General features: G+C 60.7%; 2 protein-coding genes across 7 annotated transcripts in view; one reads left to right on the forward strand and one right to left on the reverse strand.

The window, feature by feature from the left end:
* Positions 1 to 2,531: 2,531 nt before the first annotated feature.
* Positions 2,532 to 5,870, forward strand: LPXN (leupaxin). The gene is made up of 9 exons (XM_067295486.1): positions 2,532 to 2,565; positions 2,920 to 3,026; positions 3,156 to 3,211; positions 3,458 to 3,563; positions 3,657 to 3,824; positions 3,922 to 4,095; positions 4,175 to 4,256; positions 5,293 to 5,441; positions 5,536 to 5,870. The coding sequence occupies exons 1-9, from the start codon at positions 2,553 to 2,555 to the stop codon at positions 5,800 to 5,802; spliced, it is 1,122 nt and encodes a 373-aa protein (XP_067151587.1). The 5' UTR covers positions 2,532 to 2,552; the 3' UTR covers positions 5,803 to 5,870.
* Positions 5,871 to 8,657: 2,787 nt separating this feature from the next.
* Positions 8,658 to 13,512, reverse strand: part of CTNND1 (catenin delta 1) — a 29,148-nt gene continuing 24,293 nt past the window's right edge. For 4 of the 6 annotated variants that reach the window (XM_067295893.1, XM_067295889.1, XM_067295890.1 and 1 more), the window contains 8 exons: positions 12,037 to 12,164; positions 10,764 to 10,914; positions 10,285 to 10,477; positions 10,058 to 10,172; positions 9,802 to 9,889; positions 9,394 to 9,441; positions 9,164 to 9,261; positions 8,658 to 9,006 (listed from right to left, as the gene is read on the reverse strand). In XM_067295893.1, the coding sequence (XP_067151994.1) occupies positions 8,905 to 9,006; positions 9,164 to 9,261; positions 9,394 to 9,441; positions 9,802 to 9,889; positions 10,058 to 10,172; positions 10,285 to 10,477; positions 10,764 to 10,914; positions 12,037 to 12,164 (923 nt within the window). In that variant the 3' untranslated portion in view covers positions 8,658 to 8,904. The remainder of the gene's footprint in view (positions 9,007 to 9,163; positions 9,262 to 9,393; positions 9,442 to 9,801; positions 9,890 to 10,057; positions 10,173 to 10,284; positions 10,478 to 10,763; positions 10,915 to 12,036; positions 12,165 to 13,512) is intronic. The other 2 variants (XM_067295892.1, XM_067295891.1) reach the window with 2 other exon arrangements.

The raw sequence follows: 13,512 nt of genomic DNA on the forward strand, positions 1-13,512 counted from the left end.
CGCACCGTTCCTCCTGCGTCCGAGGAAATTGAGAGAAAAATGCATCCTCCTGGAGGAGGCGGCTGGTTACATCTCCCAACCTGCGCCCGAGAGCACGGTAGTCGAGGCAGCGATGGCGAGGGAGAAGACCGGCGGCAAGCATGGCGCCGCGACGCCTGGATTCGTTCGGCTGGAGGGTTTACCAGTTGGTGGCCGCAGCCCTGCGGGTCGTGGATTATCAAATCTGCATGGCCAGAGGGCAAGTTGAGCTCTGGAAGAAAGTTTCGGCGCTAGCAGAACCTCTCCCCCAGGCTCAGCGGCGTGAGCTCCAGAACATCGTTCTCAAGAGCGTGGACTTGGCCAGGCACCAGGCGCGAGCGGCCTTCAACGCAGGCAATACGGCAGCGAGAGCTGCTGCCTCGGAGGGTGGACGCGCGGCGGTCACCTTGGCTGCAGGCCTCCAGCTTCCACGAGGAGGTGCAAACGAAGCTGGAGAACTTGCCCCACACGGGGGAGTATCTCTTTGGGAACCAGGTGGAAGCGACTTTACAAAGAGCCGAGGAAAGGCAGGCCACGCTGCGTTTCCTGAGGTCCGCGTATTGCTCCTCGGCTCCCCGCGGTGGCGCTGGAAAGGGGAAAGTGCCGCTCCACAAGCCGACTTTCACTTCCACCGTGGGTTTCAAGGGCATGCGGTGCCCTTCTGGGAAGGGCGCCCCACCGCAGTAGCGGGACGAGGTGCTCTCCATCCCCTTCTCTACAGACAGCAAAAATAAAAGGGAGTTTGAAGAGCCCAACACACTTAGCTGGTGTTTGGTAAACTGATACCCGTTAGCAAGATAACTCGTTCCACCTTTTTTTTTTCCTTTTGAGTTTCAAGTCGTTACCGTTATTATGTATGGCTAGAAAAATCACACTCGAAAACCAAAGTGTGCATCCAGATTTCCATTCCTCAGCTCCTGAGAACGCTCCGATAAACCGTCTTACTGCGGAGAGCAGCGTACGGTCCGATTCCTCTTGGCAGAGATACCAGGCCGCGGGGAGAAGGAATACAGCCTCAACGGAAAAGCTGAAAAAAACAGGAACCCAAAAAGTTCGAGATACTCACCCGGGGATTCGCTCTGTCCCTCCCAGACTAAGGCAAGAGGCTGCTGATGCAGCATCCTGCAGACGCCACGGCCGGGTAGTTTTTGAGCGGTAGCTTTTTTTTTTTCTAAAGGCGATATGCAAAGCTCCTACGCAGTTGGTTACCTCGGTCGGCTGAGACTCGTTTTCATCAGAGACAGCTTGGCTGGCTCTTCTTTTTGTCGGCCTCACGTCAATCCGTTAATTTTGTCTCGATGAAAACATTTCCCTCCCTTCTCAAGAAAGAGATCTCAGCGAGAGTTTGAGTAACATCTGCTGCTGCCGATCCTATTAGATGTGGATGAAAAAAATCCTCTCTCCAAGGATGTGTCTAGATGGAAAATTGATCGGCATAACTTCCCAAACTAACTGCTCTGCCGCAGTTAACCTGTACTCTCTGCTATGAAACGATTTCACAGTTATTCTTAAATAAAGTCAATATTATTTCAAACTAGAGCGCCTTGCCGTGGGAGGTTAGTCGCAGGGTAGCTATCTTGATTTATGTCTCCTGCGTCGCTGAGGCGTGGGGTTGTTCAAAACGTCGTGGTTCATCTATCGCGCTGAAGCGCGGCCCGGCTCGGAACGCAGCTCGGCTGTTTGCAGCATTTGGCCTCGCGTCTTACGACACGAAATTTTATAACAGGAAGTTTTACAGCTTCAGATGCTCGTTGATACTGGAGCTCACGTCTTCATCACCGAGGGTGGGAGTAAATCACTGAGAGGTCTAAAATAACCCCCCCACCCCCCCATAGGCGGGGTGTTGCTTGCAGATAGGATGCGTCTCGAGCGACGGGCCTTATCTCAGCTTAGCAGCAGCAGAGCAGCGCAAGCGATGCCTCCGCCTGGCTTTGGGGTAGCTCTCGGTTCTGCGTCCGTAGCGAGACGCGAGCCTTGGCGCGCCGGCTTGCTGGAAGAGGGCTTAGCTCCGCGCCGCTCTCCCAAAGCCCGCGCGAGGCCCGAGTTGCTCCTCGGTCCCTTGGCGCCGTTTCGACGTCTGCCAGCTGCTGTTGTAATGCCGGGAGGTTTCACCGCTAAAAAAGCAAAGCAATAAGAGTCACCGGCTCTTCCAGCCGGGCACAGGTAGAAGTACCGCGGATAACCGCGGTATCCACAGGTTTGTCTTCCCAAATGGGCCCGAGCAGAGAAACCGGTGATGGTTTCTCTGCCGTCAGGCAGATTTTCAAGCAAAACAGGCCTCGTGGTGCTGGTCCAGGGCACCATCGCACCTGCCTTTGGGGGTCTGTTGGCCAAAACCGGGGGTTGCCGCGAGACACCCCGCTCCCGGCACACGTGCTGCCGTCACCTATCAGCACCCGCGACCCGCAAAAAACCCAACCCCGAGCGACACAAACCCCAGAGGAAGCGAGGGGGGGAAGCGGAACTGAAAGCGCGTGCGCAGCCCGGTCCCCGCTGTGGGCACCTTCCCCGCGCCACCGCCCTGCTCATCTGCAATGGAGGATTTGGGTAAGTGAAGCTCATCTCGGGGGGCAGCCGGGGGGTCCAGGTGGTCACAGTCACCAAAAGCAACATCGCAAAGAGCACCCGGAGGTGGGAAATGAGCTCCGGGAGAGCCAAGGCTGGTGGCAGGGGCCAGCAGCAGCCCCCGGGACAGCAAGCGATGAGGCAGGTCAGCCACACGGTGCCCAGTGGGAGCACAAGGAGATGGGCTGGAGGCAGCACCCCCACAACACAACCCAAGCAGAGCCTAAAAGCCCCCAGGCTGAGTTTAAATAGGGCTCTGGGGTGGGTGGGGGGGGTGTGGGCCCAGCTGGGGCTGCTCAGGGCCATCAGGACCCCAACCCAACTCTCTCCCCGCAGACGCTTTGCTGGCCGAACTGGAGCAAAGCTCCGCCGGACAGGATGCGGCCCCCGCCGAGGCCCGAGTCCACCCCGGCCCGCCGCCGCTCGCCTCGGCGGCTCCCAAGGTAACGCCGCGGGCTGAGGCTTCGCGCCGCTGGTGTCGCGGTCGCGGGGGCGCCCAGCGGCCCCCCCCTGCAGCCGGAGGGGCCGCGGCGGCGGGGAAAAGCGTCAAACGCCCGGGTTCGGCCTTGCAGGCGCCGCCGGCGTCTCGGGCGCAGCCTGCCGGGACCGATCTGGTCACCGTCTACAGGTAAGTGTGGCCGTGGCGAGGTGGGGGGGGCAAAAGCCCCTTCCTCGGCTTGCTGGGGCACCCCTGCATTGCCCCCCCCAACCCGAGTCCTTTGGCAAGCCGGGGTTGGGTTTGGGGGTGGTTGCATCCGTCATGCCCGTGGCGCTGCTGGGGAAAGGGGGGGGGGGTCCCCGAAAACGCGCCGCCGCCCCCCCCCCCACCATGCTGAGGGTCCGGGGCACTGGGCCGTGCCCTCATCTCGCCCAGCAGCCCCGTGCCGCCGCCGCAACCGCTGCGGCCCTCGCCGGCCCCCACGGCGGCCGCCCGGCACCTGGACGAGCTGCTGGCCGACCTGGGCCAGATGCAGAGCGAGGTGAGTTTGGCTCCGGCAGGATGGGGACGAGGGGGGAGGGGGGCAGTTTTCCCCAGGGAGCCCGGCGTCACCGCGCCCGTCCCTTCCCGGCAGCTGTCAGCCACGGGGCGAGGAGCCGGGGCGGCGGGGGCGGCGGCGGCGGGGGGCGACCCCTCGCTGGACCACATGCTGGGCGGCCTCGCGCGGGACCTGCAGGAGCTGGGCATCACGGCGGCCCCCAAGGGCGCCTGCGCCGCCTGCCGCAAGCCCATCGCCGGCAAGGTGAGCCGTCATCGTTCCCCCCCCCCGCCATAGCCCACTCGGCACCGCCGCCCCGGCCTTGTCCCCCAACGTCGCCTTGCCCCCCAACCTCCCCCAGGTGCTGACAGCGCTGGGCAGAGCGTGGCACCCCGAGCACTTTGCCTGCGCCCGCTGCGGGCAGGAGCTGGGCGGGCGGCCCTTCTTCGAGCGGGGCGGGCAGGCGTACTGCGAGGAAGACTACCACCAGGCCTTCTCGCCCCGCTGCGCCTACTGCGCGGCGCCCATCCGCCAGGTGAGGCGGCCCCCCCGGCGCCGGATCCTCCCCCCCAAAACCGCTGACCACCCTGCGCTCAGCTGGCCTCTCCCGGCAGAAAGTCCTCACGGCCCTGGACCAGACCTGGCACCCCGAGCACTTCTTCTGCGCCCACTGCGGGAAGGTGTTTGGAGATGATGGTGCGAACTGGCTGGGGGGGGGGGGAGCCCCGATTTTCTTCTCCTGCCCCTATCACCCCCAATCCTGGCCACCCCCTGTTGTCCTGATCCTGGGCACCCCCATGGGCCCCCATCCCACACATCCCCATCACCCCTCATCCCGGCCACTCCATTGCCCCCATCCCAGGCACCCCCATCGCCCCCACATCGCCCACATCCCAGGCACCCCCATCTCCCCCATCCCGCGCATCCCCATCACTTCCCATCTCCCTCCCTCCAGGGCATCCCCATTGTTTCCCATCTCCCTCCCTCCAGGGCATCCCCATTGTTTCCCATCGCCCCCATCCTGGACATCCCCATCGCCCTCATCCTGAGCACCCCCATCACCCCCATCCTGAGCACCCCCATCACCTCCATCCCGTGCATCCCCATCACTTCCCATCACCCCCCCATCCCAGCAATTCCCATCACCCCCCCCCCATCCTGGGCATCCCCATCAGACCCATCCCGGGCATCCCTGTTGCTTCCCATCACCCCCATCCTGGACATCCCCATTGCCCTCATCCCCAGCACTCCCATCACCCCCATCCCGGGCATCCCCATCACTTCCCATCACCCTCATCCTGGACATCCCCATTGCCCTCATCCCCAGCACTCCCATCACTCCCATCCTGGGCATCCCCATTGCTTCCCATCACCCTCTATCCCAGCAATCCTCATCACCCCCATCCCAGGCATCCCCATCGCTTCCCATTGCCCCCCATCCCGGCTACCCCCATCTCCCCCATCCTGGGCAACTTCATCACTCCCCATCCCAGTCATCCCCATCACACCCATCCCGGGTGGCTGGGACGTCCCAGGTGGCCAGGACACCACGGTCCCTGGGGTGGCGTCCCCACCACCCAGTACCTATTGCCTGGCTCCCATCCACGGGAGCCCGGGGCAACGGGGCGAAGGCCACCCACGCAGGGCTGGGACAGGGCAACAGCGGCAACCCGGGGCGGGCAGGCTCCCGCCAGGTGCCCCCAGCCCGGGGTGCCACGGTGCCGCCGCGCAGGTTTCCACGAGCGCAACGGGAAGCCGTACTGCCGCCAGGACTTCCTGGCCATGTTCGCGCCCAAGTGCCAGGGCTGTGAGCGCCCCGTGACGGATGACTACCTGTCGGCCCTGCAAGGCGTCTGGCACCCCGAGTGCTTCGTGTGCGCGGTGAGCGGGCGTCCGGCGGTGGCGGGGAGGGGGGAGCTCGGCGCCTTCCCGGAGGTGACGCTGATGCTGTCCCCCGTCTCCGTCCCCGCGCCAGGATTGCCTGTGCTGCTTCGCCAGCGGCTCCTTCTTCGAGCTGGAGGGTCGGCCCTACTGCGAGCTGCACTTCCACCAGCGCCAGGGCAGCGCCTGCCACGGCTGCGGGCGCCCCGTGGCCGGCCGCTGCGTCACGGCCGCCGGGCGCAAGTACCACCCCGAGCACTTCATCTGCGCCTACTGCCTGGGCCAGCTGCAGAAGGGCGGCTTCCGCGAGCGCGCCGACAAGCTCTACTGCCGGGCCTGCCACGACAAGCTCTTCCTGTGACCGGCGCCGCCGTCCCCATCCCCCCCCCGCGAAGGAATAAACAGCCCCGAAGCCGGAGCCCACCCAAACTTTGTCCCCAGCCTCGTGGAGATGTTATAACCTAGGCTATTCCCCTCGTCCGGCTGCCTCCCCGCAGCCGCCATGCCGGCTCCCGCCTCACATTCCTTTTTGGGAAGGGGTCACAGCCTTGCTTTTGGATGGGCTTGGGAAGGGATTCGGCCTGCGCGGTGCTGCCAGCCCCGGGCGCAGGAAGCAGGCTGGCTGCCTGCAGCGCGTGGGAACTCTTATCGGGGCACCGGTGGGGGTAAGATTTTCAGCCGCATCCGGCCTCGCGCACAACCCCCCCCTACCGAGAGCAGCTCCAGGCCGCCCCGCCGCCACATGGGAGCGAGCGCGCCAAAAAACTTCCCCAGGATGCGGCCCCGGAAGTCGCCCACCTGCCAGGGAAGGGTCGTCCCCGCCGGCTCATCCCACCCTTACTCCCGACCCCTTCCCGGATTCGGCCACCACCGGCAGCTCCCGCAAGCCTGGGGGCTTCCAGGCAGCAGCACAACAGGCCCATGCACTAAGGGAACATTTGGGGCTGCCCCCATGGCAATGCGGGGGGGGGGGGGAAGACAGGGGCTGGAGCCTCCTTTGGAGAGTGACCCAAGTTTAGCGTTTCTGACCCCAAAATAATTTGGGAGGGGCAGGGCCGCAACCGAAGGGCCCAGCCGCTGCGCAGGATGCGGGAAGCCAGCAGCGCCGCCCAACCGCTGCAACGCCGAGAAGCCGTTTCCTCCGTCAGGCCGCGGTTAGAGGGCAAAAAAAAAAAAAAAAAAAGAATCGTTTCGGGTGAAATCGTTGCAGCGTGAAACCAGGCGGAAGGTTTAAAGCCGGTTTTAAGCAGAGCTCAGAGGGTTGCATGCGAGAGCTGCAGTACTCGATACTAAACGGAGATAAGGACCAGGCCTAGGGCATTTCACACTTCGCTACCCCCCTAACAGCACTTGCCTCAGCGCACGTGCCCCCACACTTTAAAAACTTTATTTATATAAAAAAATCATTTCGTTTTAAAAGCGTTACAAGAGTGTGCACAGGAATCAAGACAACGAACAGCAGGTTGCCCCCTAGCTCCCCTCCGTCCTCCCCCCGCCGCCCCCGGGAGAGCCAGGGATGAGAGGAGGGAAGGGAGGAAGCTTTGGGGGTTTTGTTTTGTTTTTTGGTTCATCTGGAATTAAAAATTAAAAAAAGAAGGAATTAGTGTTTTACATACGTAAGAAACGAAAAGGAGAGTTAGACCCCAGAACAAAACCAAACCGAGCTGAGATGGGGGCTGGAGGCAGACAGGACTTGCAGCCACGGAGCCGGGAGGTGCTTTCAGGGAGGGGGGGAGCGAGAGGCACGGATTTACGCGTGCCCCCCCCCTCCATGCAGTGTGCGGGAGCCCGTGGGGGGGGGGACAGCACCCATAGCAAGGGGGGGGGGGGGAAGGTCCTCGCCTCCAGCTACAAACTGGGGAGGGCTCCAGCTCCAGTTTGCAGCCTTGCAAGGAGGCTTCCAGTTGCACAGGGAGCCCACAGTCCCCCATCTCCCCCCCCCCCCCCCAAAAAAAAGATTGCAGCACTTAAGTGTCCCCTCCCCGGACAGCAGAGGGGACAGGCCTGTGGCGCCCCAGCTCCTGCGACAGTCCGTTCTCCAGGGGGCAGGAGGCAGGTGAAGCCCCTGCTCCCGTCGGCCGAGAGCAGTTGGGCTGGGATCCTCCAAACGGAGCTTCCCGGCAGCACTGCAGGCAGCTGCCGGCAGGGGAGGGCAGCGCTCAGCCCTGCCCGAAACCGAAGAAACGCCCCCTCGGCCCCAGCTAAGCCGGGCGGTAACGATTCAAAAGAGCTATTTCACAGTGGCAAAGAAAGGCACGTCGAGAGAAAGTGAGAGGGGCACCGCTGTGGCCAGCCCGTGCCCGGGGATGGGGGGGGGGGGGGGGGGAACGAAATGGAGTGGGGGGGGGATCCTGGCTTTACCCGCTCGCCACCTCGGCCTGCTCCAGTACTCGAGACAGTCCCTAAAGAAACCTCTCTCCCCAAAAAGCCCTGCCGCAGCCCTTCCTTCAGCAAGGGCCAACCCGGCCGCCCTCCTGCCCTAGGGGAGGCCCATCCCGCTCCCACCGCGCTGCCCGTCTTCCCACATTAGGATCCCTCCTCCTACGGTCATCCAGGGTGGGGGGCCAGCAACCCCCCCATCCAGACCTCTCCGCTCCCCCGATGGGGAGTGAGGCCGACAGGTCGGAAGCAGATTCCCCTTCCCACACCCCTAAAACCTCATCTAGAGCAAAGCAAGAGAAGTTATTGCTGTTTCTCCTTCCCCGCATCCCCCCTCCGACGACTCCAGCCCTCTCCTTGCCCAAGCTCCGCCGCCACCAGGGAGGGATGATCCTTGGTTGATCCCGCACAAAAATATATCCTATAGGCAACAACAACAAAAAAAAGAGGTTGCGGGGAAGGTCTCAGTCCCTGTCCCCAGTGCAGGTCATGCGGATGTCTCTCCGGCCGGAAGGCAAGCGGGGGAGAGAAGGCAGTTCCCGGTGAAGGCAGAGACCTGGAGTCCTTTTGCAGCATCGACGCCAGTCGATCCGGCGCAGTCAGGCAGGAGGGTTTATACTCCCTGGAGGAAGGAGGTGGCGGAGGACAGGGAGGAAGAATTATCGATCAAGATGTCCCGGAACGGGGAGGTGCAGCTGTCTAGAGGAGGCAGAGCGGCCTGGGCTGCCCCCACCCCAGCGGGGACCAGGCCCAGTCATTTGGCTGGCTAGAGTTGGCACAAACAGTCCAGCAAAAAAAAACCAAAAAGAAGGTAAAAAATCAGTCCATTCCACCACGAAGAGTTATTTTATATATATATAATATATTATCAACCCAAACTGAGTGGAGGCAGGGACGGCAGCTAGATCTTCTGCTGTGGAGAGAGAGGGAGAGACGTTAGCATGCCCAGAGAGCGAGCAAGCAGATACGTGATCCCGGCCGCCGCTGGATCAGGCAGCGATTGTAGGCAGCAACGATCAGAGCAGAATTTGGCTGGCCAGAACACCCCTAATTGAGAGAGCGCAGCAGGATCTGTCAACGCTGTTCAGATTGGGCAAGGCACCGCAGGACATACCGACACGGGGTAAGACATGGCAGCATCCTCCTCCGCCTCCTCTACCTCAGGCTGCGATTCCTGCCCCTCCTCCTGCCGCAGACACACGGGGGTTAGTAGGGGGTGACGGAGCAAGGGGGGGTTAGTTGCGGGAGCCCAGTTCTCCCCTCCTCCTGCCAGCCAGGACGGTGTCATCCCCCCACCCGCCCCTGCCCAGATCACTCTTCTCTCATGACAAAGAGCCTCTCACCATCAACGGTGCTGCCTTCACCGGCTCCATATCTCCAAGGTCACCGGATCGGTCCAACGTCCTGCTGTGGTCCCTCTCGTTGAGTGTGGAATAGTTGTCTGGAGCAGGACAGGGGACAGTCAGACCACGCCACCTCGACGGGAGCCTGCATCTTCCCCAAAAGAGGCAAGCTCTGCCCCTTCCTGGCACACTGAGCAAGCGAAATGCCCCTCCTCCAGCCCCTCTCCTACCTGGTCCCATGTTGCTCATCTGGATCTCCTCCCGGGAGGATTTCTTGTCTAGAAGGATGGGAGAACAGCAGGTCAGACAGTGCCCCTGAAGCCACGAGCAACACTGGGACCACCGCCTCCCTCAGCTGGCAGAGCTGCCAACTCTGCCTGCACCACCGCACTGCTGCCCCGAGGGTGTCACAGGACCTGTGTAAACTCTGGTCATTGTTTCTAGCAGTGAGAAACCATCTGAAGCCCAGGCCGACAGCTTTGTGCGAGCGGCCACAGCTCCCAGGAATGCCAGGGAGCGAGGAGCAGGGAGGGGAGGAAGGCTGGCAGTTCTGGGTACCCCCAAGCTAGGAGAAGATAAGGGGGGCAGGCGGCTGTTCCCCCGGCCTGGGGCACCCTCGCTAAAGGGAGGACGCATACCTGCTTTTTGGTTTCGGTCGATGAGAGGCAAGGTGCTGTCATCAAAAGAGTTGCCCCCCTGGGTCCGAGAGGCGTTGCTTAGGTTCACCTGCAGTACCAGACAGCGACTGCTCAGATGTGGGCAGACGCCCCTTCCCCATCATGGCACGCAGCCCCTCCAGCCCCTCAAAAACCAGGATGAGCCCACAAACAGTTCCCTTCCACAGCCCAAGAGCAAGGGTCGAAGCAATCATTTTCCCCTCGCCCATTCCCATACCTGGAAATCTGACTTCTTCCAGCCTTCCTTCTCCAGTGGCTTCCGCAGTTCTTTATAGCCCCAGACTGTCTGCAAGACGAGGGCAGCAGCCCGGACTTCTCTCTCTGAGCGGTTCCTATGAAGAGGCAAGGGAAGAGATGTTTGGCAATACCCTCAGCTTTAAGAAAGCCTCCGGGGAAGCCAAGGGAAGAGAACCTCCTTCTCTGCCCTCATACCACAGAGCCTACCCAGATTTGTTGATCAGCACCAACTTCTCAATCCCCTGCGTTTCCCGCAGCTTCTTGGCAGCCTCAAGATTGTCCACAATGACTTCGTTGATGGTGTTGAGGATCGACACCACTGTGTCCTCAGAGAGGTTTTTGGCTGGCGTCTGCTGGCCTCCAGGCAGGTTCTTCACTAGGTTGGGGATGGCATGTTTACCTGAGAAGAAGAAAGAGCTGGGCATGAGCAGGAGAGGAAAGTGAGGCCAGGAGTCACTGCAGGAGGATCAGAAATAGCCAACAGCTTTGGTGCTTTTCTTGATGGAGCCCATCATATGCTACTCCAGGAGAAGAGCAATAGACAGACGCCAGGCCAATGCTGGGCTGATGCCAAGCCCACACACTTCAATGGCCCAGGATCTAGAGAGAGAAGGTTCCTGCCCATCCCAGGTGGACGAGGAAAGCATGACCAACCCTCACCACACCAGGCCCACCACAGCCCTCACCTATCAGCTCTTTGTTACGCAAGTCAACAGCCAGGTTGCGCAGGGCTCCAGATGCCGCTTTCACAACGCGCTCGCTGTCGTTGGTCAGGAGGTCAGCGATGGCGGAGAGCCCCTTCTCTTGGCGAAGCGCTGAGCGGATGCACCGGCCGTACTGCGGGGGAGAGAGGGTAGAGCACCACAGTGTTACCTGGGCAGACACAGCCTCTTTCTGCTCCTGGCAACGGAGACAGGACTGGGAGCCTTGCAGCCCCCATTGGTCTTAGCAACAAGGATCCCTGGCTTCAGCTCAACAGGGAGAGAGATTATGAAGGCCCCATTCCCATCCCAGGATGAAATACTTCTTGCCTTAAGCAGGGTCAGAAAGACACCATCCACATGAGAGCTGTTCCAAGGCTCTCCTAGGCCCAAACAGACATGAGTGTGGTAACCCAGCAAGTGGAGGGGCGTGGAGGACTGAGCCCTGCTCCGGAGCACCCAAGGGACTTATGGCCCGTGGTAGCGCTAGACCCAAAGGGTGCACGGCTCTGTGGCACTACCAGTCAGTCACAATTTACGCTGTTGGCCCCTTGGCTCTGACAGGGCGAAGCTGGGCAGCAGATGCTCTGAAAAACAGACAGCCACCTTCTCCACCCTGTACGCATGGCACTGCGCGGAGGTGGCTGCTTCAGGGCAGACCCAGAGACTTGGCAAGCTGTAAGTTACTGGCACCGCACAGCACCAGACCCAGATCACCTCAGCCATGTTTAAATCCAAGCCTGCTGGTTCCTAGTTCCCACACCTGTAACCCCTGGGTTATGTCCGGGAACGGGAGGGAGCCGACTCACAGCAGTGAGCCCGAGGCCAAAGCCCTCTTGCAGGCCAGGCAAGCAAGATTTCCCAGTTGGTCTCTTCATGCACACAAGTGAGGGCTGAAAAGCAGGACTGTCCAGCACTTGGCACTAGCCTCAAGCTTTCATTCCCTTCTCTCAGCCTAGACAGCCGAAGTAGTGACAGGCTGCAGGCAAGGAGACAGGCAGTCCTCAGGGAAACCAAGCTGGCAGAGCGCGCAAAGCCATTAACAGCACAGGAGAGACACGGCCCACATCTGAATTGTGCTGCTGAACGATGTTTTCTTGGGCATGATGTCATGCATGAGAAGACCAGCCTGAAAGGGTTGAGCTGTGGCCCTCTACAGCTCTGCGGGATCCTGAGGACGATGCCTCCCTGCTCCTCAAGGCCCCGTTCCCTGCAATGCTGACGAACTCGGACATGCCCGCCTCCACGAGGCACTCACCGTCCAACGGCCGGCGCACAGATTCTGAATGGCTCCTGCCGAAGCCTCTAGGATAGCTGGAGTCTTGCTTTCCTTCAACAGAGAGATGTATATCCGGACCACTTCCGGCTGGAAGAGTAGCTCATAGCCTGCCAAAGGGACACAAAGCAGGAGAAGTTACCCAAGGGTTCTGCCAGCACTTGAGATCAAGCAACCGACTTGTTCAAAGGAGTCCCACTGGGCACCTAAGGCCTGAAGCTTTTACCCAGGCTCTTTGCTCCCTGTAGGTTGGATGTGCAGGGGCCAGACTGCCCCACAGTATGGGAAAACCAGACCCCCAGCACCAGCCGGGGTCAGGCTGGAGGCTGTGGCTGCTGCCTGGGGTCCCTAAGACACACTGCAGCTCGCAAGAGGTTCTGGGCTGAGCCACAGCACTACCATCAGCAGAGCACCCTCGATTTTAGTCTAACGCCTGGCTGAGAGGTACCAAATCCAGGTCAAGGCATGCGGTGGGGCAGCAAGCTCAGCAGCTGGGTGCTGTGGTGGCAAAAGGCTCATCCATTGCTCTCAGCACCATGCTGCAAGAGGCTTGGGTTCAGCTCGTCCTCAAAGACCGAGGGCACCAGGTCTCTGCAGTACCAAGCTCCCTGCTCCCCTAGCAGGTAGACAGGAATGAAGCCTCCAAGCATCAACTCTTTTCCACAAAAATACTGGCTGAGAAGTGGCTTCTAAAACAGCGTTTGGCTTGCTTCTCCCCTTCTCTAATCTACAGCCACTGCCCAGTGGCCAGGCAGGGATGGGATCAAAATTTGCAGTTGTGAGGCCAGATTTTCCATCCTGCGCTAGGAGTTTTGCATCCATCCTAACAGGTGGCTCCTCCGGTTTCCCCACAGAGATGGATGCAGATTCCTTCCCCGCAGTGGGAAGCAGCTGCGAGCGTCTGATGGCACACTTGCCACACTACAAGACTGGAGTCTCACCAGCCACACCTCGGGTCAGCCTGGTGGGGGCGCAGCTGCATATTCAAGTTGTTCACAAGGTCAGGCCTGTCCTCAGCTTCCCTGCAATTCTTCCAGCGCAGGTCAACTCTTTGTACTCCTTAGAGGCTCTACGGTCCTCCCAGGAAGCACAGGGTGTTTTGGGGCAAAGCGAGGAGCTGAACTCAAGCCCTAGGCTCGAGTTCAGCCACTGCTCAGCCAGCGGAGAAGGATTTGCAGCCCTCAGAAGTTAGAAGTTTGTTCCTGAAGGCTTCTCAGAATGATCCTGCCTCACATTTGTGTTGGAGAGCGCTGTTCTAAGCAGTGCTTTTTGGTTTTAAAGTCTTTCAGGACCAGAAGAGAAGAGCAGGCCAGGGAATAAGTCACACTGAGAAGTCTGCGACATGGCAGAGGACTACCCTTCCCAAGGCTGCGTCTCCATGCTGTTTCTCAGTCCCCAAGGCAACAGCTCCCTCAGCAGCCCTAGCACTCACATCTTCAGGCAGCACTGACCTCTGCC

Source organism: Apteryx mantelli, chromosome 4 (assembly GCF_036417845.1).
Source record: "Apteryx mantelli isolate bAptMan1 chromosome 4, bAptMan1.hap1, whole genome shotgun sequence".
Classification (NCBI taxonomy): Eukaryota; Metazoa; Chordata; class Aves; order Apterygiformes; family Apterygidae; genus Apteryx; species Apteryx mantelli.